At 39.6% G+C, this 27,696-nt stretch overlaps 1 protein-coding gene across 5 annotated transcripts in view; it reads left to right on the top strand.

Annotated features, from left to right (window-relative positions):
• Positions 1 to 27,322, top strand: part of LOC110081707 (aldehyde dehydrogenase 1A1) — a 90,440-nt gene extending 63,118 nt beyond the window's left edge. For all 5 annotated transcript variants that reach the window (XM_078385081.1, XM_072992219.2, XM_020798638.3 and 2 more), the window contains 11 exons: positions 564 to 704; positions 5,065 to 5,194; positions 6,706 to 6,767; positions 10,389 to 10,517; positions 12,730 to 12,843; positions 14,406 to 14,508; positions 15,184 to 15,368; positions 18,619 to 18,783; positions 22,461 to 22,618; positions 23,952 to 24,026; positions 26,759 to 27,322. In XM_078385081.1, the coding sequence (XP_078241207.1) occupies positions 564 to 704; positions 5,065 to 5,194; positions 6,706 to 6,767; positions 10,389 to 10,517; positions 12,730 to 12,843; positions 14,406 to 14,508; positions 15,184 to 15,368; positions 18,619 to 18,783; positions 22,461 to 22,618; positions 23,952 to 24,026; positions 26,759 to 26,831 (1,335 nt within the window). In that variant the 3' untranslated portion in view covers positions 26,832 to 27,322. The remainder of the gene's footprint in view (positions 1 to 563; positions 705 to 5,064; positions 5,195 to 6,705; positions 6,768 to 10,388; positions 10,518 to 12,729; positions 12,844 to 14,405; positions 14,509 to 15,183; positions 15,369 to 18,618; positions 18,784 to 22,460; positions 22,619 to 23,951; positions 24,027 to 26,758) is intronic.
• The last annotated feature ends 374 nt before the right edge of the window (positions 27,323 to 27,696 follow it).

The raw sequence follows: 27,696 nt of genomic DNA, 5'->3' as shown, positions 1-27,696 counted from the left end.
TTTACTACAGGTCAAAGAATCTGCCAGCCAGCATGGTTCATGCTAGCTTATGGATTCTGCAAACTCTGGTCCCTAAAAAGCAGCTTTTCCAATTCTGTTGAAGCCTTATTAATTGGAGGAGGCAGTGGTATATCACATGGTTAGTTCAATTCATGTGCCTGAATTGAATGAGAAGTACAGTACTGTACTTACTTTAGTTACTTTTGAGAAACAAGGAAGTGTCACTTTTTGAAACTGAGATAGCAACTACTGTAACTCGTAAAAAGCAATTAGCATTGGGGACCTTGGAACTATAAGAGTAGCCAATTGGTTTTCAAAAGGTACATTCTCAGCTCTGAGGGTTGTGGAAGTTATAGCCAGAAACACTTGCAGACCCACATGTGAGTAAGAAAACTGACATATCTGGGGTTGTGCTGGTTGTGTCATGTATGGAGCCGAGGATCCCCTTTTCACATTTCATTAGCATGCATGATCTAAAAATTTCAGAGAACCACTTTTTTGGTTGAGTCAAAATGGTGTCAGTTATCATACACTTACTATATTTAAATGGCTTTTCTTTATAGGACGACATCGACAAAGCAGTTAAAGCAGCAAGGAAAGCTTTTGAGCTTGGCTCCCCTTGGCGAACAATGGATGCTTCACAAAGAGGAAGACTGTTGTACAAACTGGCTGATTTAGTTGAAAGGGACCGTCTCCCCTTAGCTGTAAGTCTAAGGCCCAAAGTGTATGTTACAGATAACACATAATACGTGCAGAAATCATCTTAGTATTTCGGAGATGAGATATAGACAGACCTTTATATCTGAGAAATCTGACTTGCAAAACAAACCTGTGTTAAGCTTCTGAATATCAACTGCATAATAAAGCAAGCTAATTTGCAAGCTTTGTGAGATGAGAAATGTTTGTATTCTAACAATCAGATACTTTCAGCAGTTAAAGAATTCCCTCTTATAATTATGATTATGAGCTATATGTTCATTATTGGTACACTAAACACAGCCAGCCATTCTCAACATTTTTTTCAGTCAAAGCCTTTTCAGGAGCAATTCTCAAGTTCCAGGACCCCCTGTCAAACAAGGAAAGCCTTTGGCTATGTGCCAACAGAGATAAAACACAAACATAAATCTGTGGCTCCATTCAAATGTGCCAGTAACCCCCCCCCCCTCAATTGAGAATGGCTGTTGGGAAATCATCATCTTTAGAAACTGAAGACATTGGGATATTTGAATGGTTGTCACATAAAACAGACTGAGTGCTTAAGAGGGGTACAGAGAAGCAAATATTCATTTGCAGAACTTTGAAAACTTTGTTTTCTGGGCCACAGTTTTCAGAGTCTCCCAGCTAGTGTCCGTGTTGCTTAGGAGAGGGGATTCTGTAAGCTTTAGTTCTCTTACAGCAAAAGAGCTCAGCCAATCATAACTCCCAGTTAAGTTTACTGTCATGCACAGTTCCATTCTCAGATGAACTTACAGTGGTGCTTCGCATGACGACATTAATTCGTTCCAGCAAAATCGCTGTCAAACAAAAACGTACTGCGATATTAAAAAACCCATCGAAACACATTAAAACCCAATTAATGCGTTCCTATGGGCTTAAAACTCACCATCCAGCGAAGATCCTCCATAGCGCGGCCAGTTTCGCTGCCTGTCCCAGGAATCCATCCCAGAAAACAGCGGGCAGCCATGTTTTTTACCTGGCGGCCATTTTGAAACCGCCAGTCAGCTGTGCAAAAATCATCGCTTTGCGATGATCGGTTACCGAAGCAGGGAACCGATCATCACAAAGCAAAATTCCCCCATAGTGAACATCATTTTGCGATCGCTTTTGCGATCACAAAAACTTCGTCGTGATGCGATTTCGTCGTGAAATGGAGCGCCTGTCTTGCGGGGCACCACTGTACTCTTTTTCATCACCTTGACATTGTCTTAGAATATATTAATGTTTCTCTTGTCAATATTAAAATGTCATTGGTGTCGTATTAAGGTCATGTATCTTTCTACTGTTGAGGTTTAAGAAAGATAACAACTGGAGGAGGCTAGGATAGCTACTGTCCCAGATAGGTGGGGTATAAATAAATAAATAAATAAATAAATAAATAAATAAATAAATAAATAAATAAATAAATAAATAAATAAGACATGGAAGACAAGGATCACCAAAAAGAAAGACATGCTTGCATTGAATGCCCTAGTAAAGGTAAAGGTTCCCCTTGACAATTTTTGTCCAGTCGTGTCCGACTTTAGGGGGCGGCGCTCATCCCGCTCTTCAAGCCATAGAGCCAGCGTTTGTCCGAAGACAGTCTTTCCGTGGTCACATGGCCAGTGTGATTTAGACACGGAATGCCCTACTTGAAGCTATTATATGCATATATCACCATAACTAGATACTTAATATTTAATATAAATGATATAGTGTAATTTAAGTAAAAATACCAAGCAGCTGACTGTAATGTAGAAGACTGTGACCAGATGATCGATCGTCTTGGGTCCCTGTGTTAGGGGAAATGAAGGACAGATATAAAATATATCTGTATATTATTAAGTATAGTGCTTAATAACTCTCTGGAATACTCTTATACCAGTGACGGCAAACCTTTTTGGGCCCAAGTGCCCAAACTGGAAAAACAAACAACAACAACAACAACAACAACAACAAACCCAGCAGACGTCAAGCTGTGGTGGTGGAACCGGAAGTGATGGCGGAAGGGAGAATCCTGGGCACCGAGGTGCCTTGAGACCCCACTCCGGATCCTGGCCCACTGCCTGTCTAAAAAGAAAACAACAACCCTGTGTGTCACTACTACACTGCCTGCACCAGACTGGGCTGGGTCAGGGACTCACACACAGCCCAGCTCTTCTTAGTGCCTGTCAGGTAGCTGCTCTGACCCAGGAGGAGGCCACCAGTTAAAAGACCCAGAATCTCCCATCAGGACTAAGCTGGGCTGAGCAAACCTGGCTGACCTTGTTTCTAGACCCATCATGCCAACTGCTTCCAAACTGACACCTCTTTGATATAACTGAAATTTAAAGCTCCAGAATTTATTTATTTTTTTAAATAGCCAAATATAAGAGAATATAGTGTCCATTCTCGGTTGGATGACAGCGCTCAGGAGAGTCAAGAGTCATAAAAACATATGGATTTTGTTTCCTTTTTTTAGAGGCCTGCCAGGTTTAAGCCTTGTCAACAAGGGATGCCTGCAGGATATATAAAAGCTGACCTTTCCCTTGATTAATATCTGGTAATAAAAAAGGGGGGTGGTTAAATCCTGTTAGGGTTATTAGTAATGTAATAGAATATTGTCGAGAGGCAAACATTTATACATAAAATTGATGTGGTTTGTATACTGTAAGAAATTTTGACTATGTTTGGATTCAAATGGTAATTATGAATTTCTAACTATGTAACCTGAAATGTTTATAATGAATATAATATAACATTAGAAATTGTTGATTGTAAGGCACTTACTTAGAGAAACAAAATATATATGAATTGTAGCACGACTAAGTAAATAAGGTGAGATATATATATATACATCTGTCTTTTGAAATGCTGATAAATATTTGAAATATTTATATGAAATACATGTATGCATAGATGTATATTAGAGTGAACACAATATTGGAGATTATTCAATTATAAGGCACTTACACAGAGATATTAAGCATATATGAATTATAATATGACTATGTAGTTAAGATTAGATAAATATATCTTTTGGCTTTTTGGAATGCTGATTTCTCATGATGGTAAAGCATTGATATTTTGAGATATAATTGTTTAGTTAAGGATGCAAGAGAAAGAATCTATTTAAAAAATCACTAACTATAATTATTATAACTTTAGGGTGTTTTATATTGAACTAAATTTTTAAGACCAATAAGGTTGATGCAGTCATATTTATAAAATGGATAGTATTGTATGGAAATGATTCCCCCCTGCCTATATGTTTTTGCTTGTTTTGTGTGTTTTTTGCTGGTTTTGTATGTCTATATGTGTCATAAAATAAAATATAAAAAAATAGTAGAATATTGTGAATAACAATAACAATTACTCTGGAGACTAATGGTAAGATAAAACAGATAACTTACTGTTCAGGAGCAGGAAGTGATGGTGACCTCAAATGGGAAGAAAAAATGGAGGAAAACTTTTTTCCAATGCCCACCTGGAAATCTGCTCTGCTTAGTTTCTCTGAGCAAATGTGGAAAGTGTGAGGGACCTTTACCTCTCTATTCTGCCGATGGAAGCCGTTTCATCAGTGGATTGACACTACTGGGTCCTATCTATAATATTTAATTCCAAGTCTTTAATCTTATTTTCAATCACTAGCAATAATTTCTGGAATGTTTTTTGGCCTAAATATGAATTGAAAAATAATGGGCTATGAAAGATAACAGATTATAATCTCTAAAACAAGTGGAACATTGCAGAAATAGAATGAACTCATTCGTTGATATCAGATAATGTGGGCGTATTTGCTTTGGATGAAAGAATAGCAATGCATATGGAAAATGACCTGGAAGGTTTAATTGTTCTTTTCCAGTCCTTGCTTAGCCAACAGAAACAAATCTACAATTGGTCTAGAATATTTATGTTTCCACAGAGAAAGTCCATACTATTCAAGATTATTCCTGGGAGATAACAAATGTCATGTTTGCTACAGTTTACGTACACGGACATCTGATTACAATCCATAAAGTAGCCATTAATAGAACAGCCTCTTAGACCACCAATGACAGCCCACATTATCATACCAAAATGATAACCAGTTGCTTTCTTATGGATTTCTATACTTGAAAGTAGGAGTATTCTGTTCCAGCAGCAGGCCTTCAATAAACTGAGGCAACCACCTAGGCTATCATGAAATGACATCAAACTATTGGCTATTTAGTTTGTTATTTAATTGTCCAGGATGGAAGAAGAATTTATGGGATTTTCTATGTCATATATCGTGGAGTATGATACATCATGAAATGGAAGTGCATACTTAGTGTGATGCACTTGTGGTGGTAGACGAGTATATTCTTTCATTTACAATGGCTATTTTCTTCACCATTTCTGTTCAAGACAATGGAGAGCATCAATGGAGGAAAACTTTTTTCCAATGCCTACCTGATGGATTTAGGTGGTTGTATCAACACTTTGCGGTACTGTGCAGGCTGGGCTGACAAAATTCAAGGATGTACCATTCCCATTGGTGAGTCATTCTGATAAAATGTTTACAAATCAGTGCTAGTTTTGGCAATAATGGAATTTTAAGATGGAATTCAAGTCATGTTCTTGTGGTATGGGGAAGAATGTAACCCTTAGAATTCTACTACCTACTTAAATATAAGAGGTGGTAAACATTTATCAGCCAGTTTAAAAGAAAAAATACCTTTGGCACATTTTGTCTCTCTCATTTTTTTTAGCTCTGTAATACTAAGTGAAGTTCCTAAAGCTTGATGAATTGGCGGAGTCCCAATGTAAATAGGTTTTTAAATCAGGTTATTATAGCTAAGTGTCAGCAGGCCTTATACCTCACCCTTCTTCCCCATTCCTTGCTTAGGAGTATTCTGGAGGGATCCAGTTCTAACATTAAGATGTGCCAAGTGTTGTTACTTCAGTGCGTCTATGTTCCACTTAAAGTAATGCTTTCACCTGCCTGTTCTACAAGGAAAGGGAGGCCCACCTACATTCTACACATTTAGCCACATGAAGCCACAGCCTTGAGTTTGCAAAAGCTGAGCAGGGCTATTAACGTTAGGACCTTTTGGAGGTCACTAATTCATAGGGATGCCGTAAGTCGGAAGAGACTTGTCACATTGCAACAAAAGTAACGTATCTTCTTTCATGAACTATATAAAGAAACATTTTCTATATTGTTTAGAATCCTTGAACACAGCCCCAGTAGGAATAAAGGACAAACTCTGTTAGCATGGACATTTCCAAAGACGGTAATGGCTAGTCTTAAAAATCCTGTTCAGCCAAACCTAGTATTGGGAATCCATGCTTGAATATTTTATACCACCTCTTGTTATTTATATAGCACTTTCTATAGGCAGTAAGCTATTCTCCCAAATGTGGAGATGACGCTTTCCCCTCACATCAGTCCATGAGCTGCCACATGGTGCCATCAATAATCCAAAGGGTGTTTTATAGAGCAAGGGACAAATTGGGAGAGAGAGGTCCATTCCATAAGAAGAGTATTTGATGGGAACTGAAGGAGATTTCAACAAAGTGAGTTTTCCAGAGCTTTTCAGCCTTCATTTTGAGGAGCAGCTCACCATTAAAAATAGCTTGCAGCCACTTAGATTTATTTGCTTAGTTGCCTTTCTGGTCCTGTGGTCTTTCTCCTTCTCATCAGTCCCTTTTCCCTTGTATCTGAATTACCCATGCTGCCTGTGGCTTCTTAAACAAAGCAAAATAAAACAAAAACTTGGTGTAAGTTCGATGAAAAAGAGACAGACTCTGTGGCCAGATACTGTGGTAAGTTCCAGTGGCAAGCTTGTTCATCTTCTGCATTTATGTTTAAAATACAGGAAACCCTAGTTAGTCATATACATCTTCTGAGTTGTTTGCTTTGTCAATATTGAATCTAGGCATATTTGCTTTCTCCTTTGACTGTATTATTATTATTATAACAGGATGCACCAATGTGAATAACAAGGCACTTTTTTCTTCTTTCCTTACTGTTTCTTACCAATGTCTTCTTTTTATCTCATCTAGATGGAAACTATTTCACATACACAAGGCATGAGCCTATTGGGGTTTGTGGTCAAATTATTCCTGTAAGTTAGCATTCTTTCCATAATGTTCAATATGAATAGAGTCTTAAAAAGTTGGCTGGGAGATTCCTGGGGATTGTAATCCAAAGAGTAAATTTCCCAAACTTTGAAAATGCATTGCAACCAATATTGCCCTCCTGCAAATGGAAGGAGACCTTTTGTTCCTAGACAGGTGTTGATTTAGTGGAGGCTTCTGCTAACAGATTCTCACCAGTTTCCTCCTCTTGGATGCCTTCCTCCAAACATTACTTCTCTTTTATATTACCAAAGAACTCAATTAGGGCAAAGGTGAGGGAATTGAAAAAAAATTGTTCAGATGAAACTCTATATGTTTTACTGAGCTAATATTGCATTCAGCATTATTTATGGGCATTTGGTGTCAAGGCTGGACAGATCAGTCTAGTTTCACATGTTCATTTGTTTGGGAATGCAGGTTGGAGTATTTTGTATCTAATTAAGTGAATAAAGTTTAGCTCGAATCTTTGACCTGCTGAAAAGGACACACTTATATAGCGATATTGCTATGCATGTTCAAAATGTTTTGAAGTCAGCATTGCCAAAAATAAAAATAAAAAATTGGCTTGAATTCCTTTCAATAGCTAGTTACTTCAAAAAACAAGAGATTAGCAAACTCTTACTGTAATTCATTTTCTCCCAACAACCTCTACTGTAATATATCTCCTTGGAGATCTGTAAATTAAAAATGGATGAAGATGGCAGAAAAGAACTACAGTACCTGCATTCAGCTGCTGATCTCAGCTCTTATAAGGGTTGAGATTGTAGCTGGAGTGGAAGGCTTCCCTCTTCTGGATTTATAACCAAACACATACATTTCATATGCACTCTATGTGTATAAAATACTTTCAAAGTAACATATATGCTGCCCCTCTTCTCCTTTCTCATGTTCCTCATCAGCATCCTTAAGAATTTGGATGTGTCAGGAAGTCCTTTGTCTGACATATTGTAGCTGAAGTGGGTGAAAACAGCTGCCAAATCAGCTGTCCAGGAAAGCTCCATGTCCGTCAATGGGGAAGGGCAACAGAATTATGAAATATAAATGCTTATTATATGATCTCTTCAAAGACAGCATGTCCAGAGCCACATGTTCTAGTTAGGACATTTGGATGTACCTAGTACTTAGATCCAATATCAGTCTTTTATAGAGGCTGATGCCTTTGCTGCCTCTTTTTAGGAGCCATCATTAGACCCAATTCACAGAGTAAGTGAGAAAACAGCTTTAGCTAAATAATATGTACAAATGTACATGTGCACATACAGTCAAGTGAAAAGGGAAGTACATTCTGTTTGAATTCTATAGTTTTATGTATCAGGACATAATAAAAATAATCTGGTCCTTAGCAGGTCTGAAAATCAGGTAAATACAACCTCAGATGTATAACAACACATGGCATATTACATTGTATCATGACTTATTTAACAAAAATAAAGCCAAAATGCAGAAGCCTTGTGTGAACAACTTAATACACCTTATGATTCAATAGCTTGTAGAACCACCTTTAGCCGCAATAATTTGAAGTATTTTTTTTCTGTATGACTTTCTCTGTGTCTCACATTGTTGTGGAGGTATTTTGGCTCACTCTTCTTTACAACGTTGCTTCAGTTCATTGAAGTTTGTGGGCATTTGTTTATGCACAGTTCTCTTAAGATCCCACCACAGCATTTCAATTGGGTTGAGGTCTGGACTTCGACTGGGCCATTGCAGCACCTTGATTCTTTTCTATTCCAGCCACCCTGTTGTAGATTTGCTGGTGTGTTTGGAATTGTCCTGTTGCATGATCCAATTTTGGCCAAGCTTTTTCTGTCGAACAGATGGCCTCAGATTTGACTGTGGAATACTTTGGTATACAGAGGAGTTAATGGTCGACTCAGTGACTGCAGAGTGCCGAGGCTCTGTGCCTGCAAAACAAGCCCAAATCATCACCCTTCCGCCACTGTGTTTGACAGTTGGTATGAAGTGTTTGTGCTGATGTACTGTGTTTGGTTTTCATCAGACGTGGTGCTGTGCATTAAGGCCAGACATCTCCACTGTAGTATCATCTGTCCAAAGGACACTGCTCCAGAAGTCTTGTGGTTTGTTCAGATGCAACTTTACAACCCTAACTGGCACTGCCATGTCCTTTTTAGAGATAAGAGGCTTTCTCCTGGCAACCCTTTCAAGCAAACCATACTTGTTCAGCCTTTTTCCAATTGTACTGTCATGAACTGTAACATTTCACATGCTAATTGAAGCCTGTAGAGTCTGAGATGCAAAAACTCTTGGGTTTTTGCAGTTTCTCAGAGCATTGCGTGATCTGACCTTGGAGTGAATTTGCTTGGATGTCCACTCCTGGGAAGATTGGCAACTGTTTTGAATGTTTTCTACTTGTAAATAAGCTACCTCAGTGTAGAATGATGGACTTTAAATTGTTTGGAAATTGTTTGGAAACAGACCAGATTGACGGGCAGTAACAATTGCTTCTCTACAATCATTGCTGATGTGTTTCCTCCTTGACATTATGCTAATACACACCTGAATGCTCCAGAACAGCAAAGTGCTAAAACTTGGGCTTTTATAGAGGTGTTCACACTTGCTGATGATCAGTTCCTCAAGGGCATTTGGTTAGCAGCAACTGGCTACTATGTAGCAATTCCTATGGAAGCCGTAAGAGTGTACCTAGTTTTTCACATGTGGCTTCTCCAATTTGGCTTTATTTTTGTTAAATAAATCATGACACGGTGTAATATGCCATGTGTTGTTGTTCATCTGAGGTTGTATTTACCTAATTTTCAGATTTACTAAGAACCAGATGATTTTATTGTGTCTTGAGATGTAAAACCATAGAATTCAAAGAGGGTGTACTTTCTTTTTCACATGACTGTATCTATGTGTGTGTCTCTGTGCTTATGCATGGGGTGTCTGTGTGTGTGTGTGTGTGTGTGTGTGTGTGTACACACACACACATCATGCACAAGCACAGGCACACATCACTTTAATGCCCAAATCTCTAATAACAGAAATTGCAGTCATTACATTTTTAGACTATAGTTTCCTGAATCCCCCAGCTAGCATAGCTCATAACCATGCTGGCTGGGGGATTGTGCACATTGTAGACCAAAAAATAACTTCTACGGACTTTAACACATTCTGGGAATTTGTCCAGACATTTCTTCAGTGTAATTACAGAAATATTGAAGGTCAAATAGCCACTATGTGTACAGTTCTGTCTTAAATTCACATCAAACGTATAAGAGGTTAAGGCTTTCGTACGTTTATAAGCAGATTGGACATTTTCACATCCTTGATGTTGCCTGCTTTGGGTGACAGAGAGACCACTTGCAGACTTGAAGCTATTTCACACTGACTGCAGCTCAGCAGACCCCAGCCTTTCCAAGAGGTCTGAGAAGGAGCCAGAACCAACAGCCTTCTAATCTCCAGTGATGGAGGAGACCCAAAAAAAAAAACCTTTTGAGCTACAGCCAACAAAGCAATCTAAAGGCAGAATGTGTGTTAAAATACTTTAACATACATTCCACCTCACAGAACAGTACGATGCATGAGTATACTGTGTGAATATGCCATACAGCTTTGTTGATCCACCACTGTTCTTGTACTCTCATTTCTAGTGGAACTTCCCACTTCTGATGTTCACTTGGAAGATTGCCCAGGCTCTTTGTTGCGGAAACACCGTGGTCATCAAACCGGCAGAGCAGACTCCATTAACTGCTCTTCACATGGGCTCTTTAATTCAAGAGGTGAGTTGCCATAGCAAAGTTCCTTTAAAAAAAAATAGGGGAGCAGTTGCCCTGAAAGACGCTGCAGCAGTAACAGGAGCAACAGTGTTTATAAACAGTACAGGCTAGTTTGCCTTGTGTTGATCTGGATCCTAACATGTCTAGCCTTGTCTTGAAGAACTGGGATGCAAACCACTGCAGCAGATCAAGGGCAAGAAACTGGCATGACTTTCCATCCTAAATTGCTTAGAAAACAAATCATTAGCAGCTTAGTAAACTGAGTGCTTACTACCTCACCAGGACCTTCTAGAAGCACAAGCAAATAAGAGCTCAGAAGAGCAAAGTGTTGGGCAATAAAGGAGCGGAGGAGGAGTGAGCAGATGGGTTCTGCATACACAGCTTCTCCGTCATTAATTTCTATCATACACTTTGGGATTTTTATTTAACCCTCTTACTGAAACACATGCACTCCCCATGAATCAAAAAGAAACAGCATGAAACTGCCAAGTATCAAGTTTGGTATGCCTGACTTGTTCGCAGTGAAACTGACTGTGGGCAAGTTACAGGCTCCATGATCAAAGGATAAACTTTTTAATTACTGGCAATCTCTTCTGCCAGTGACATCATCACCCTTACACAGGTATAATGTACTCAACAGGAGTTTGGCCTTTATGCATTACTTTGCCAATAAAGCATTGCTAGTGCATTACTCCTTAATGAAATAATTATTTTTCCTTAAAAAACTGAGTGGCTCCAAATGGTGAAAAAATCCACACGCAATCAATGATGTCCTCCAAGCATTTTGGAGTAACAAGTAGATATTACATACCCCAAAATAATGACACCATTCACCAATCTCATCTTATTTCCTAATGGTAAGTTGTGTTCTTATTGTTATGTGCTGTCAGATCAGAACCAACTTATAGCCACCCCAGTAGGGCTGAAATATTTAAGACTTGGTTTTATCAGTTCCACACTCCTATTGAGTTTCCATGGCTGACCAGGGATATGAACTCAGAACTCCTAAGTCCTAGTCCATCACTCTATCCATTGCACCACACTGGATATCCTACGTTCTTATTATCTCCTTCAAAAGTGATATTTTGCAATCAATTCTATTGCTTTTACTATGTCACTTCTAAACTCTATGTAGGAGAACAGTGGAAAATTGAATTGGGGCCGTGCTCTCTAGTAACTAAAAGGAAGGGAAACAGAAAAGTACAGTAGCTCAAGAAAAGTATGTTCATCATTAACCAGAGAAAAGTACTAACAAACTCCAGCATAACTGCTCTGGCCGTAACGTGACATGACTCAGCAAAAGTGAAATAGGATTCTGCAACTAAACAGTTAAGGGTCAAAATGTAAGAAGGCTATCAGGGACTCAGTCATAAAATCATTACTGGAATCTCGCATTCCTTTCATAAAACTTTATTTTTGCTGTCGGCTATGCTGTCAGCTAGTATATTCTTTCACCATTTATAGTAAAGCGAAGATGATCTGTTTAAATGTCAGTTTTGTCTGTAAGTAAGTCCAACATTCTCATAAGCAGAGGGTGGGAATCTTAGGGATCCGAGTCTGTTTTTGACAGCTTCAGTCTTCAGATAAACAAGGCATAAAACATGGACATAAAGAACACAGGATTCCTGGGATTCTCCTGCTGAGGGCAGGCCCACCCGGCTGACAGGCAAGATAGGATGGAAAGGCGAGAGGAGACAGAGAACTTTCCTGTCAGGCAGCAGAAGTTAGTTTGGCTGCCCACAGAATGCCTAGGCCAACAATTAAGGCTGGAAAATGGGTGGTTGCAGTGGGGTGGGGTGGGGGGCAGCAGGGCCAGAAAGTGTGAATGTCTAACCCTCACCTCTTCTCCCCCCTCCTGTGTTCTTACCAGACTGTCAAGTTAGAAAGATAACCTGTTCTACGTTGTGGTGTAAAGTCAGTCCTGGATAAGTAGCCTTACCCGCTCAACTAGCATAGAACTTGCTCCTAGCCTAATCTGTTTAACAGAGTGGTTGGGAAGATGAAGTGGGGCGGGGGAACCATTGGGAACCCTGACATGTGATGGCTTCTCCTCCTTCTTCCTTCATGTCAGAAGGAACCCAGTAGTGCTTCTAGAGTGGAAGGATCAGCCACCAGGTTCTGTCGTTGTACAATGGCATAAAAATATAAGAAATAAAATGGATGTCACTGGAGGGATGAAAGATAAAATCGTCTCCTTTTCCTCCGAATCATGTAGGCAGGATTTCCACCTGGAGTTGTGAATATCGTACCTGGGTATGGACCTACTGCTGGCGCAGCCATTTCCAGTCACATGGATGTTGATAAAGTGGCGTTCACAGGCTCTACTGAGGTATTTTGGTAACACTGTCAGTAATTGTGGGCAGAAAATTCCAAAACCCTGATTTTGAAAATGATTGAGCACCTAACTTTCTTAACGTAACTATGAGTGCTTGTACAGGAAGATCTATTTTTCAGCGATCACACAGTGCATGGGAAAATGTACTCTAGCCCAACCCTGATTCACACTTTTCTCGTCTTTGGACTTGCTATAAGGCTACTACCTCTTGGGACCTGGATGGATGGAAGGGTCACTTTAAGGGAGATTATTCCTGTTAAAGTGACCCTTTCTAGTGTGATCAGACACATGCCTTTCCAGCCATCTGATCACACGCTATGTTAAGTTTTTGAGAGTGTGTTCTTCTTAAATAATCTCACTTTAATGATTTGCTGGTTGTTGTTCGCACCTCAGATAACTTGTACGGTGTTTGAATATCTCTTCAAACAAAATAATTTTGGAAGGTAAAACTATTTTGTGTGTTTAGCTGTCTCCATTTTAAGAAGGTATATATGCTTTTGTGCATATTTTATTTTTCTGAAATGTACCATAAGCTCTGCTGATATGTGAAGTTGCAAAGTGCCTTTTATCTCTGACAGCATCTCAGAAGCCACAGAATGGACATGTCCATCAAGAATCTCCAGTTCACAGAAATCATTTTCCATCTCTACTCATTGTGAGGGATACTTGACACAAATACTTGGTCTCTGTTCCTTCATGAGTGAAAAAGGCTTGAGCAGACCTTGGAATGTTACTTTTAAGAAACAACTTGTTGCATTACTCATTATTTGGCTTGGATATGACATCATTATTGTTTTTTCACACTAGACCAAAGAAAAGTAAATTGTTACATTGGTCATTATGAACATATTACAATTATCATTATCTCCGCACCATTGAAAAATACAGGAAAGTGTTCTCAAAAGAAAATCTCCTAGTGTTGTCCCTGAAGTTCACAAGATGGACATAAAGGCAGGGGTGGAAAGGAGAGGGACAAGAAAAAAAATGCAAAATTTGCAGTGGTTCTTCTACATCATCCTGGGAGAAATGCCTGACAGAGACATTTTGATCCATGAAAACTCTCATTAAAACAGTTTTTTTTAGTCTTCAGAGTTGCCCATCCTCCACCTGTTCCCCTTTTAATTTTGGCAGCATTTATATTATGATGTTTTGTGAAAAATCCTTGAAATACTGGGAGAGGGATGCCTACTTTCTAATTACCTATATTGGGGGGTGGGGGTGGGACACCCATTAAACAGTTGTTATTCATTCAAAGCTGTCTTATTCCATGTCAGACCATACCTTTAAAAAGTTAATATTTTGAACTATTACTCCCAGAACCCTAGAAGGTTCTGGATGCTATAATTTTAAAGGGACTTTAAAAGTTTTGTGTATATACTACTCTGTCTCTGTCTCATGCATGTACAAACACTCACCCATGCAATGTCACCCAAAGTATTTTACCTTTGGAAAAATCTGTGCATGTTGTTGCCCTAATGAACTTTCTTAGTACTAATATAGTCAATTAAATTTTGTTTTGTTTCATATGCAAACGTTTCCTTTGTGTTTTTTCTTAGGTTGGCAAATTAATCACAGAAGCTGCTGGAAAAACTAATCTAAAGCGAGTTACTCTGGAACTTGGAGGGAAAAGCCCCAATATCATCTTTGCAGATGCTGATCGTGAGTTGTGTATTTCTCTTAGATATCCTTTCATGTAAAGCTTGGGAGTAACAGCTTGCAAATAACTAGTTACTTGTAATTCATTTTTATAACTATTGTATTATTTCATAACTATTGTATTTCAATAGTAAATTAAAAAGAGTTCACTCCTTTTGTACTTTAACTGTGCGTTTTGAGGAAACAGCAAATTAGATTGGAAGGAGAAGGTGTTTTGTACCATAAGCCAGTAATATGAGAAATTCAGATTTAAAGTGACGATTCTACGTATTTTTAGGAAACAGAAGAGTTAGCAGAAGAACTTTGACTATAACAGCAACAACATACCACTCCTTGAAAAAGTTACTTTTACAGAACTGAATTCATAGGTGGTTGTATTGGCTGGGGAATTGTGGGAGTTGTAGTTTTAAAAAGCAACCTTCCTAAGATCTGCTAATTACTTGGAGGTAATCGGAGCCTTGGAGCTATAGCTGTAGCTGGCAACTGAAAAAGCAATTTAACTGTTTACAGTTAAAAACTATTTAATTTTTTTCCAAACACTGGTGATTAAACAAGTGAATCAATAGAACAGTGTGACTGGAGTACAACCTCAATTATTGTTTAGAAAAGAATGCTATGACAGTAAATATGGAGAAAGAGGCAACGTGTTTGCCTAACTACGGGCATATTCTTTTGCAGTGGACACTGCTGTGGAATATGCACACTCTGGTTTGTTCTACCATCAAGGGCAATGCTGTGTGGCTGGATCTAGGATTTTTGTGGAAGAGCCAATATATGATGAATTTGTACAGAGGAGTGTAGAAAGAGCCAAGAAAAATGTCCTTGGAAATCCCCTCACTCCTGGAGTAAATCAAGGTCCTCAGGTAAGCTTCAACAGTAATATTTTGTGTCAGGGTTTTGACAGACATAGGAGGACTCAAGACATAGACTTCCATGAATTAGGTTGAAGTATCACCCCTTCAGCCACTACAGATGTTTGGAAAGCAACCTTATAGGTGGTTTGTTCTCTCTTCAGTGAGACTGCCCCTCACACTTTCTTCACCCTACGTATTTTATCCTTCCTGTCAACTGACTTTGTGCTCAGGGCCACAGCACTGCTGCATGTAAATAACATTCCCATTCTGCTCTTGCATAGCACTTCCTGGTGTCTTTAGACCTCTCCTGATTTCCTGCTTCTGCTGACCTCTCCTGTCTGTTTTATTTCCCAGATTGCTGCATCTGCCTAGGTTACTTTGAGGGAGCTGCCCTCAGTCTGCTTTTCTACCCAATGATTCTGTCACATCTATCAGTTTGACCCTCAGCCGAACCCTAATTCTGAACCCCACCCTAACATGTGACACTTTGACAAACAGGCACAAATATTTTGAAGAGAATCAGGCTTGCCTCATTTTTAGGTGTCTGGATTATAACATGACAAGTTTTACTCACTCACTTTTTGCTCATTGATGGAAAAACCTCCATATCATATTAAATCAACATTTTAGCAGTATGCCTGCACTGGACTATAAGATGACACCATGAGCTTCAAACACTCTTGTAGTTTAAGATTGAGTCCTCAGCTGTTGGTGAATTAAAACTCCCAGAAGCTTTTACCACTAGCTGTGCTGGCCAGGATTTCTGGGAGTTGTAGTCCAAGAACATTTGGAAACCCAAGGTTGAGAACCACTGCAGTATAAGAAGTGGAGAATGTGGCTCCTCCAGATGTTGTTGGACTGCAGCTCGTGCCAGTCAAGGGTACCCTAGCTAGTGCCAAGATGTCTTGCAAGTTTCAGCCTAACACCATGTGGAAGGCCACACATTCTGAGTCTCTAACATACAAAACTATTGTAAATACAGTAGTCAGCAGCAGATCCTAAGGTTTTTCTACATGCAAGGGGGTCAGTATATCCCTTCTGCTATTCAAATTTATAAGGCCAAGAGTCTGGCCCAACTTATTTATGGCATCCCTGTTTGGATACTGGGATTCAATGCCCAAGTCAAAAAACTTCAATCTGCCTTATTAAGGAAACTCTTGGGCCTTCCATCTTGTGTGGGTTTTGCTGCTATCTATCTGGAACTGGGCATTCGATCACTAGAATGGAAGGCATGAGTCGCGACCTTTAAATGATGGCTACATCTACACTTTCTAGCAGTCCCTGGTAGTTATCTCTCTCTACTACTTAAGGATACCTATATTACCCAATGGTTGAGAGAGGTGGAGAAAAAGCTACAGTGGTGCCTCCCTTAGCGATGTTAATTTGTTCCGAAAAAATCGCTGCTAAGCGATTTCATCGCTAAGCAAAACGCGGTTTCCCATTGAAATGCATGGAAAACCGGATAATCCATTCCAATAGGAAGGAATTGCTGTCCTTAAGCGAAAATTGCCATAGGAAACATCACTAAGCAAAACGCGGTTCCCCAATTGAAATGCATTGAAACCTATTCAATGCATCTCAATGGGGGGAAAATACAACAACAAATTTAAAAAGAGTCAGAACAAAGTCAAATTTGGTTAACAAAGGGTTTATTAAGTGCACTTTATGATTTCAAACATTTTAAACAGTAAACTTTAACTTTATAAATAACAGAAAAACATTTAAAAAACAGCAAACATGAGGCTGTTTAAACCATCGTTAAGCGAAACAGGGGACCCAAAATTTAATCGCTATGCGAAGCATGGTCCCAACCATCGCTAAGCAAAAATCACCCATAGGGACCATCGCTAAACGAAGCACAAAACGCTCTGAAAAAGTCATCACTAAGCAATTTCATCGCTAAACAGAGCGCTTGTTAAGCGAGGCACCACTGTACTTAAGTTAGGTCTTTGAGTAGAAGATGTGGGTAGCTGTGATTATCAGAAGGTTAAATCCCTTGTTGTTTAGAGATTAATAGACTTGGACCTACAGCACTTAAGAACTGCAGCTAATAAACGCTGTTCTCCACTCATCTATAATAAAATTAATAACTACAGACTCCTCATTGATCCATACTTATATGCATTGTCCACTCCAAAATATAGACAGGTAAGTACTCATACATACATAAGAGTACATAGAGTGACCTTCTGCCTCTAATGTAGAAAGAGGCAGGCATGGGGTGACTTGCAATAGCCTGAACTTGAGGTAGGACAGCACCCCTTTTGCTTGAATAGTTGAGCAACCACTGACAGACAGCCATTTGCGCATAGCTCACTAGGTGGCTGAATAGCCCTAATCAAGAGAAGAGTCTTCACAATACCAGGCTGCAAGGATGTGTGCTGTTGCCTTAAAGACCTCTTCTATTATCTTGGTTATCCTTGTGGTATGAAACATTATGCACTAGCTTTGTGGAACCAGTTCCATGTTTTTTTCCAGCCTCCTCTATCTGACAGACACAATCTGAATCAATACGAGTACTGGAAAGCTGCTCTTAAACAATACTATGAGAGCAGCCCAAACCAACTCATCTACAAGAAACCTTTATGCATTCTCTGACATTTTTGAAGATGTAAGACTATGCATTGAGAATCTCAGGATCAACAACCGCTGGTTCAGAATTCTGCAGTTAAAAGCCATGTATTCTGCAATTAAGTTAAAGTAGAGCAATTAAGGAGCCTGCCTTTTCCAGTACAGAATTAGGTGCAGAAAATGCCCAAAGTGAGGGTTAAGGCACAAATTAAACATAACTTTTGCTCTCTAGACAACTTAGTAAAATGTTTCACTGTTTGGCTCTTCTTAAATGTGTTTTATTACTCCTGAAGTTCTGAACAGTATGACTTCTCCTGATTAATTGGTTTGAGAGTGGCATCCATGCAAATGGAGAAGTTGTGCTTCAAAGCATAACCTACCAAGTTAAAACACTTTCAGGAGAATGAATATAATTCTGAGTGAAGGGCATTAAAGTTCTTGGCCCACAATAGCACAGACAACTTTGCAAGGCAGTGCTTGCCTTTTCTCTTTCTAAATTCTTCTGTGCTGAAAATAATAATTACTGAATTTCATAGGAAATGCTGGAAAAGATCCAGCATCTCAAAGGCACATTGTTAATTCGTCTCTCACTGGTAATGAGTTTGTTTCTGCTTTGTTAATCTTAAAGCCAAAAAAGTGTCTTTGAGGGAATGAGTTACACATGCAATATATTTGTTTTTCTTTTCAGATTGATAAGGAGCAATACGATAAAATACTGGGCCTAATTGAGAGTGGGAAAAAAGAAGGTGCCAAACTGGAATGCGGAGGAGGCCCTTGGGGAGACAAAGGCTTCTTCATCCAGCCCACGGTTTTCTCTGACGTGAGAGACGAGATGCGCATTGCCAAAGAGGAGGTGAGCAAGAGGAGAACATTCTGCCTTTTTGTTATGTTTCCATCGTTCCCCAAGATGTGCATTCTTTAAAAAAATTAGAACGTATGAATTTTATTTCATATGGCTTTCCCTTAACTCTCATTGTATTTTTAAGATACATGTGTTAGATTAGCTTAGCTAATATGTTGCCAGTACTGTGCAGTTTCAAAGGTCTTCTGAAATCATAAAATGTCTTCCTAAAACTATGCTTTCAAAGGGAAATATATAAAGTCATCCGTCCTGTATATAGAGCCAACCGGACCACCAGGCAGAGTGAGCCAGGCACCTCAGGAGTAGTGAAATAATGCTGGTGTTAAAGAGATGTGACTCCTGTTGTACAGTTGCAACCCAAGCTTGTGTTTTATGTCTGAGAAATCAAGAGTTTCCAAGACCAATCACACACCAGAGGAAGCTAATCTGCAAACTGTAGAAGGTGTGAAAAGATCCTGCTGTGAAAACCACTCACAATTCAGCCCTTAAAGATTTCTTTTTCTAATGACAGGATATTGTTCGCCTTTCAGCATTGGTAGATAACCTACACTGAGAACTGAATGAGGGATCTGTGTCCCTGTTGTTTTTGCTGGACCTCTCAGCAACATCTGATATTATTGACCACAGTATCCTCCTGACCCGTCTCTCTGGAATGGGACTTGGAGGCACTGTTTTACGGTGGCTCCAGACCTTCCTGGAGCAGAGAACTCAGAAGGTGGTGCTGGGGGAGTCATGTTCAAGATCCTGGCCACTGACCTGTGGTGTCCCCCAGGATTCTTTTTTGCCTCCTATATTATTTAATATCTACATGAAACCACTAGGAGTTTGGGAGTTCAGTGTCATCAGTATGCAGATGACACCCAACTCTACTTCTCCTTACCACCTAAATCCAAGGAACCTGTTTTGGCTCTAGATCAGTGTTTGGCATCAGTAATGGATTGGTTGAGGTTGAATACATTGAAACCTAATCCAGACAAGACAGAGGTGCCTCCTGGTCAGTCGAAAGGCAGATCAAGAAATAGGGATTCAGCTTGTACTGGAAAGGATTACATTCCCATTGAAAAAACAGGTGCGCAGTTTGGGGTGCTCCTGGATTCATCTCTGAGCCTGGATGCCCAGGTCTCAGTGGTAGCAAGTTCATTTGCACGATTAAAACTAGTATGCCTGCTACGTCCTCTATTTATTGAGAGATCTGATTTGCCTAGTGTCATACATGCCCTAATTACTTTGTCCGCGTATGTGGCGGAAATGATGGTTTTTCAGAGTAAATTGAAGTTCAGGCAGTCCAAAAATAACTCACACAGAGTCCGGCAGCATTTTTCAGCAGAGTGTATTTACAGCAAACTGGCAACATGACGGGTAGCAGTGATCTTCAAGCAGGAAGATGATACTAACTATACAGCTTTACATATATACATTTCCATAACCAATCACAGTTTAGATTACATCATAGCATTACCTCATTTAGGTTACATCACTCTGGTTGCATCATCCTTGCTGAGTCATTATAGCACACCTGATAGACATGGATGATCATTAAACCATTCTACTTCTGCTCAGGCCTTCTATTTTCCTTGACATACTTCCCAACTGGATTATTGAACACATTCTATGTGGGGATCCCGATGGAAAGTGTCAGGAAACTTCAACAGGTTCAAAATGCAGCAATCAGATTGCTGACTGGGGCTGGTTATAGGCATGACATAACCCCCATTACATGAACTCCTCTGACTCCTATTAGTTTCCAGGCACAATTCAAAGTGCTGATTTTAACCAATAAAAGAGCCTAAATGGCCTGGCTCCCATTCTGAGCTGGCTCGGGTGTTAAGATAATCAGGAGAGGCCTTTTCTTGGTTCCACCACCTTCACAGTTGCATCTGATGGGGACACAGGAGCAAGCCTTCTCTATTGCTGTTCCCAGACTTTGGAACTCCCTCCCACAAGAAGCCAGACTAGCCCCATCATTGTTATCCTTCTGCAAGCAGGCAAAGGCCTTTCTCTTCAGGCAAGCCTTCCCTCAGTAACTAGCTACTTGTGTGTGATTTTTTTAGATAGATTGTTGTGCATTAGTGCTTTGACTGGATTTTTAGTACTGTACTATGCTTTCCATTTCTGTATTTTCCATTTCTTAGAGTGGCAATGGTGTTTTTTTAATTGTATACTTATTGTTCTTCTCTTTAATATTCTCTTTTAATGATGTAAGATGCCTCTTTAGACAGACAGACAGACAGACAGACAGACAGACAGACAGGATAGATAGATAGATAGATAGATAGATAGATAGATAGATAGATAGATAGATAGATAGATAGATAGATAGATAGATAGATAGATAGATAGATAGATAGATAGATAGATAGATAGATAGATAGATAGATAATCATGAAAGGGTGGCAAGTTATTATTCATTTATGTCATAAGTTTTTACTGTTAGTATCTCCACAGTGTCTTGACGGAAGGGCAGAAGCACTCCTGGGATTTTCTGCTTCACCTGCCAAATTTTTATTTATTTATTTATTTATTTATTTATTTATTTATTTATTTATTTATTTATTTATTTATTTATTTATTTATTTATTTATTTATTTATTTATTTATTTATTTATTTATTTATTTATTTATTTAAACTTATATGCCGCCCACTCTACCCAAAGGTCTCTGGGTGGCTTACAACAGTTAAAATACAATAAAAATACTAAGCAAAGCCAGCAATGTCAGGTCCTTTTACTTGGGTGGACAAGGGAGGCCACTTGAAACTCTTCCTCAAGCAGTAATATGTCTTGGGTTGGGCTGATTTGCATTCTTTGATATGTTTACAGCCCCCTAGATAGCTTTGATAGAGGCAATCACCACAGCCCAATAAAAGAGATTTGTATGTATTTATATGTAAGTCTGCTGCAGCATACATGGATAATGCACTTCTGCACATGACTTTTCATTGCAAGAACTTTTTTGGGGCTACAACTCCTGGAATTGCCTCTAGCCAGACTGGCTAGTTATTCTGGGAGTAGTTACTCCAAAACATTAACTTCTCCAAAGGCTGTTCATTGGAGCCCTACTGAGACCACTGAAGGGATGCAAAGAAGTACTGTATCAGTATTCCTGTCCAGGTTATGGCTGCATTTCAATCAAGACTAGAAGCCGCAGGAAAAAGAACTATCACAAAACCGGCAGTTATAAAGACAGTCCTCCCTGTTTTGGTGCTCACTCCACATTTCTGGAGAAGAAATATTTCGACTTGGACTACTGGCTTTTTAAAAAAAATCTTACTTGTATTCATTCTAGCCATTGATGGAAATTGCCATGCTAACACTATTATTTCACTGTGACAAGTTAAAGTATAATCTGGGAGGAAGACTAGGGAATGGGAGTCCTCCAGATGTTGTTGGATTGCAGCTCCCTTCACCCTTCATTATTAGCTCGAGGTGTGCAGATTTGTAATTGTGGGTGACCTCTCTCAGGACTCGCTCATCTGCACGCTTCTGCTTTTCTGGCTCTGCTGGTCAGAGCTGGTGGGAATGGACATTATTCCCACCCCTGCTCTAGGTGAGTTACAGCAATGCCTTTCCTTAATTTAGGGAAAACCAGTGTTGTAAACAAGTTTCTATGCTGTTGTTTTTCCCTACATTTTTGCCTCACAAAGTATTGTCTGTTTTTGTCTGGAACAGATATTTGGGCCAGTCCAACAGCTCATGAAATTCAAGACAATAGATGAAGTTATCAAGAGAGCAAATGATACTCACTATGGTTTAGCAGCTGCAGTGTTTACCAAAGACATAGATAAAGCTCTAATATTTGCATCTGCACTTCAGGCTGGAACTGTGTGGTATGTATCCTTGATGCTGCTCTTTAAAGGTTGGCCAACCTTACTTGGAAGAATTCCTACTATATATTTTTTGTCTTGGAGATCTGTAGTTACACAGGCTGAAATGCTTGGCACAGTAAGGTGCACTAAAGTAGACACACTGAATCAGTTAAGACTGGTGAGTCAGTTCCTCCATATTTTCCATTGATTCAAATGGGCCTACTCTACTTTCAACTTTAGCATAAATCTAAATGAATTGTACAGTGGTGCCTCGCATAGCGAGGTTAATCCGTTCCGGATTAACCCTCACTATGTGAAAACATCGCTGTACGAAACGGGGAAAGCCATTGCGTTCCAATAGGCTCCAAAACTCACCGTTCAGCGAAGTTTGTCCATAGCCGGCAGCCATTTTCGCGCCCTCAGTAAGCGAGGGGAGGGCGCGAAAATGCTGTGCGCGGCCATTTCAGGGCTTCCAGAAGCCATTTTGGAGCTGCCGAACAGCTGATCCGCGGCATCGCTTTGCGAAGATCGGTAAGCGAAACGCTTACCGATCATCGCAAAGCGATTTTCGGCCATAGGGGCCATCGGTATGCAATCGCATTTGCGATCGCTGAAACCTCCTCACTATGCGGATTCGTCGTTCTATGGTGTGCTCGTTAAGCGAGGCACCACTGTACTTAAAAAGGAGTTGACTCACCAAATCCCCACATATTTGATGGACATGCTTTAATGCAACATACTATGCTAAACAACAGGATTTCAGCCATAGAGTAAACTGTGTTGCTGGTATTCCTTTTATATTGTAATATCTCTTATAATACTCTTACTATGTATTGGGTTAGAGATCATCTGTGTGCCTGCAGATCACTAAGTTCAAAGGCAAAGTCTTGCAGTCTGCGATCTAGGAAAGAGAGTATTGGATCTAGGATCTATCAGCAATTGCCTGAGCAGAATTTTGCTCAGAAAACTGACCTTGCTGGAAAAGGGAAGACAAGTTTATCCAGGGAGGAAATTCCACAGCTGTGATACAGTTGATTGTTCTGTCAGCAGGTCTTAACAAGCAAGTGGCTCTGTGGTCAGATCTCAGAGATCACCCAGTAAAGATTCTTCTGGCAGAAGAGTCTTATGTTTAATGCTAATCCCCTGTAGCCAGTGTAGCACATCTTAGGATAGTAGAGCCTATTTTTAAATGATTTAAGAGTTCTTAAGTTATAAATATAAGAGTAAAAGAGATAGTTTCTTCTCAAATGTGGAAACCCATCCTAAATACTCTACTCTCATCTGACTGTTGCTTACGTAGAAATCCTTTATATGAATAAGTATCTTCATCTCTCTCCCCCTCTTTTCTCTTCAGGGTTAACTGCTTTAGTGCAGTGTCTGCTCAGTGTCCTTTTGGAGGGTTCAAAATGTCAGGAAATGGCCGCGAACTGTAAGTAAAGCCAACAGGAATGTATTCAGATATTGATGTTGCATTTTGTCTGTGTGAAACCCACAAAAAAATTAATATCAATCATCTTACATGATGAATTTTAGCAGGAAAATGTCACTACAGATCCTTAGTTCCAGAATGTTTTGTCTTCATGCTCTCTGAATTTCAGTTGTCTGACATGGCGTATAAGATAAAAGAGTAAGCATATGGAAGAAATACAAGGAAATGTTGCTTTATGTACAAATTGATCATAAAAACCTAGGGCTTTGATATGACTATTATCAGCAGAATTAATTACACTTCTCTCTACCCACACTTTGGCACTGTTGCAGATACTCCAATGTCATTTTTTTTCATCTTTTGAGGTAAAACAGCAAAAATTTAAAAATTAGAAAGAATATGATGCAGAGGCATTTCTTGGAAAACAGGTAAAGTGTGGGTGCTCTACACCAGAGGTCCCCAAACCCCAGTCCGTGGCCCAGTGTCGGTCTGTGGCCTTAGCCGAACCAGGCTGTAGAGACAGACCTGCCCCCACCCCTGGACGCATTTCCCCGCCAAGCCCCTTTGCGCATGCGCACGTGTGTGTGCTCCCCCACCCCTTCATACATACGCACAAGTGCCCCCGAGCACTGCACCACCCTTCAAGCATGGGCACGAGTGTGCGTCCACCCTGCTAGAGAGAGCACCCGCTCCTTCGCACATATGCACGCACATGGGGGTGCCCGCCTTCCCCAACTGGTCCATGGGGTTAAAAAGGTGGGGACTGCTGCCCTACACAGTTATATCAGTCTTGTGCCACTTTAATTCCCATGGCTCCATCCTACAAAATCCTGGGACTGGTAGTTAGTGAGCTTCTTAGAATCATGCTGTAATTCAGAGGGGTACTCTAGTCTACAGCAGTTTAGAAGACAGTATTACAGTGGTTCCTTGCCATGCATAACCCAGGTGTTCTTGGTCTGCAATTCATAGAAACCCCAGCCAGCAAAACTAGCAGCAAAGGCTTCTGGGAGTTTCAGTCCAAGAACACCTGGGTTAACTAAGGTTTTGGAACCACTGCAACACTAAGTACCCCACTGAATTAGTAATCTAGGATTCCATAGGAGGGCACCATGACAAGCGAAATGATATCAAATGTGTACTCCAGATGTGGCAAATACAGTTCTCTGGCACTATAGCTACCTTCCAAAGAACCAAAGAACTAATTTCACATGCCTAGTATAGGAAGTGAGTAATCTGGTGACATGTTCCTCAAAAAGCAGTCCTTGCTCCCAGTAGTACATATAAAATCTAAGACTAAGGTAACTTTTCTAAGTAGTTTACAGTGTGGGATAGTGGTCCACTGGCCCACAGGAAAGAAATAAGGAACCCCACTGAGGATGTTTATATCAATTCTTTAGATCCTGGATCACAACAATTGTCCTGTAGGAATTGTTTGTATCTCTGTGTAATAGAAATCTGAATATCATCTTTTCCAGAGGTATTCTGCAGCCATAATAGTTGCATGGCACAGTGTGATTAGTTGTAGGGACATGCAGAGTAATTTAAAGTTCTGGGTTAGGTAATACTTTTATTGAATCACTAAAACGTTACAAGGAAGGTCTTGTATCCACATGGCACAAAACACCTCAAGTGCAATCTAAGTAATTCAGAACATGATCAATTGTAGTCACAACACTATTGATTATACGGCCTTTCAAATGTGTGCTGTTGTTTTTCATTACAAGTGGGTATAAAATTAACTAAAGTGATAGCAAGATTTAGTTTATTTTGTTAGAGGGACTGTCTTACTGAATCCAAATGAAAAGGAAATATAGAAATATAAATTGTGGTGATTTCCTGAACCAATCAAGAATTCCCATTTATGGATATCAATAACTCCTTTTTGATAACATGGATCCAGACAGAACTGAAGTTTCTGTGTCTTCTCGGTGGCTGAAGAATCTTTCTGAGAGAATAAATTGGTTTATAAATGAAATAGCACCTAATACAAGCTATATGGTCCACCTGGAAGGGAGGACGAAAACAGCTGTTAATGCATGTGGCTAGAGGTGACTGAGATATTTATTTATTTATTTATTTTATTTTATATATACCCCGCCTATCTGTTCAAAATGACCACTCTAGGCGGAGATAACATGGCTGGCCAGTAGAGACATGTGACATTAAAAGCCCTATGGACTAGATTAGGAATTATGCTATTACAGTAGTTTGCTTTTCTACATTTGATCTCCAAGGAGTTGAAGGCAGTGTGCATGGTTCTCCACACACCCCAGGAATAATAGCAGGCCCCAGGTTACCAGTGAGTGTTAGGGCTGAACAGAGATTTGAACTCCTATCTCCCTGGAAGCAAGAAGCATCATTTATTTACATTCATTAACCATCCTAGCTTTGTTCAACCTATCATTCTACCAAGTTCTCACCAGAAATCCCTCACATGTAAGCAGCAGTTTCATGGTTTAATTTTCAAAAGTAGCCCACTGACCTTAACATTCACATTTGAAGGGCTATCCAGTCCTCTTTGGCACTTACTTCCCACACCAAAGCTGGCCAGCCTGTACATTGTTGTGATAGCTAAATGAGCGGCAGCCATACAGGCTACAATATCTCTGGCTTTCAGCCTCTCTGTGACATCTGAAGATATGAAAATATACTGTCAGATGAGTCCATGTCATAAAACCATGAACATTCTGGCTCACCTCTCTCCCTCCCTCCTTTCCTCATTCTCTTTTAAGGGGAGAATATGGCCTTCATGAGTATACAGAAGTCAAGACAGTCACAATCAAAATTCCACAGAAGAATTCATAATGTCATTTCTGGAGTCGGGACTTGACAACATCAAAGGCTAACTTCATTACAAAACATTTTGTAACTGAAGCTTGCATTAAAAAAAAATTTCTTTCTGTTTGTATGAACAAATGATTTTGACAGCAATTCACTAATTTTTAATGTTGAATCTGTTTAATTGAGAAGAGGAAACCTTCATGCTAGACTTAAATAAGCGTAATTTGAATCTATTTAAGGAAAAAAAGTACTTTTTCCTAATTTGAATTTTTAAGTAGCTCTGTGGAACACAAAGTATTGACTGATACTATTTATACAATTTGATTTAATGTATTGTTATAGAGTTACCAGCTGTCTTTCCCTTCTTTGTTCCTAACTTGGCAAAAGCACTTATATAGCGCTATCAAAGAGATACTTTCATTATCTTCTGATACATGCTACAGCTTTGAATCTGTTCATATAAATTTCTGTACAGAATGTTCTGGATGTAAACTTCATTAAAACAATTACCGCAACTTTGCTTTGTTTTCTATTGTGTACTGGATTTACTAGTATAGCAAGTAAAGTTATATTTGGGCACAGGAAAAACACCACTCTGTGCAAGCCTTTTAATAATCCTGGATAACATGGCATTGTCCAGAAAATAATATAACTGCTAAACCTTTTAAATATCCTGCATGATTTCTCAGAGACAAAAAGAGAGAGAGATCTTACGCAGAGGGAGCTGGCTATGAAGAGAAAAGAAGGGACTTTTTTTCTTAGTTTCTCTACAAGAGGCTGTACAATTCCCATTCCTAGTGCAGCAACTCTACTCCTCATCCTTATCTATTCTTTCTAGTAATAAAAGGATAGAAAAATGATAGAAAATGTAGGAGGGTTACAAATGGAA

Source organism: Pogona vitticeps, chromosome 2, assembly GCF_051106095.1.
Source record: "Pogona vitticeps strain Pit_001003342236 chromosome 2, PviZW2.1, whole genome shotgun sequence".
In the NCBI taxonomy this organism is placed as follows: Eukaryota; Metazoa; Chordata; class Lepidosauria; order Squamata; family Agamidae; genus Pogona; species Pogona vitticeps.
The sequence above is the reverse complement of the archived record's forward strand: the minus strand, read 5'-3'. Positions and strand labels throughout refer to the sequence as shown.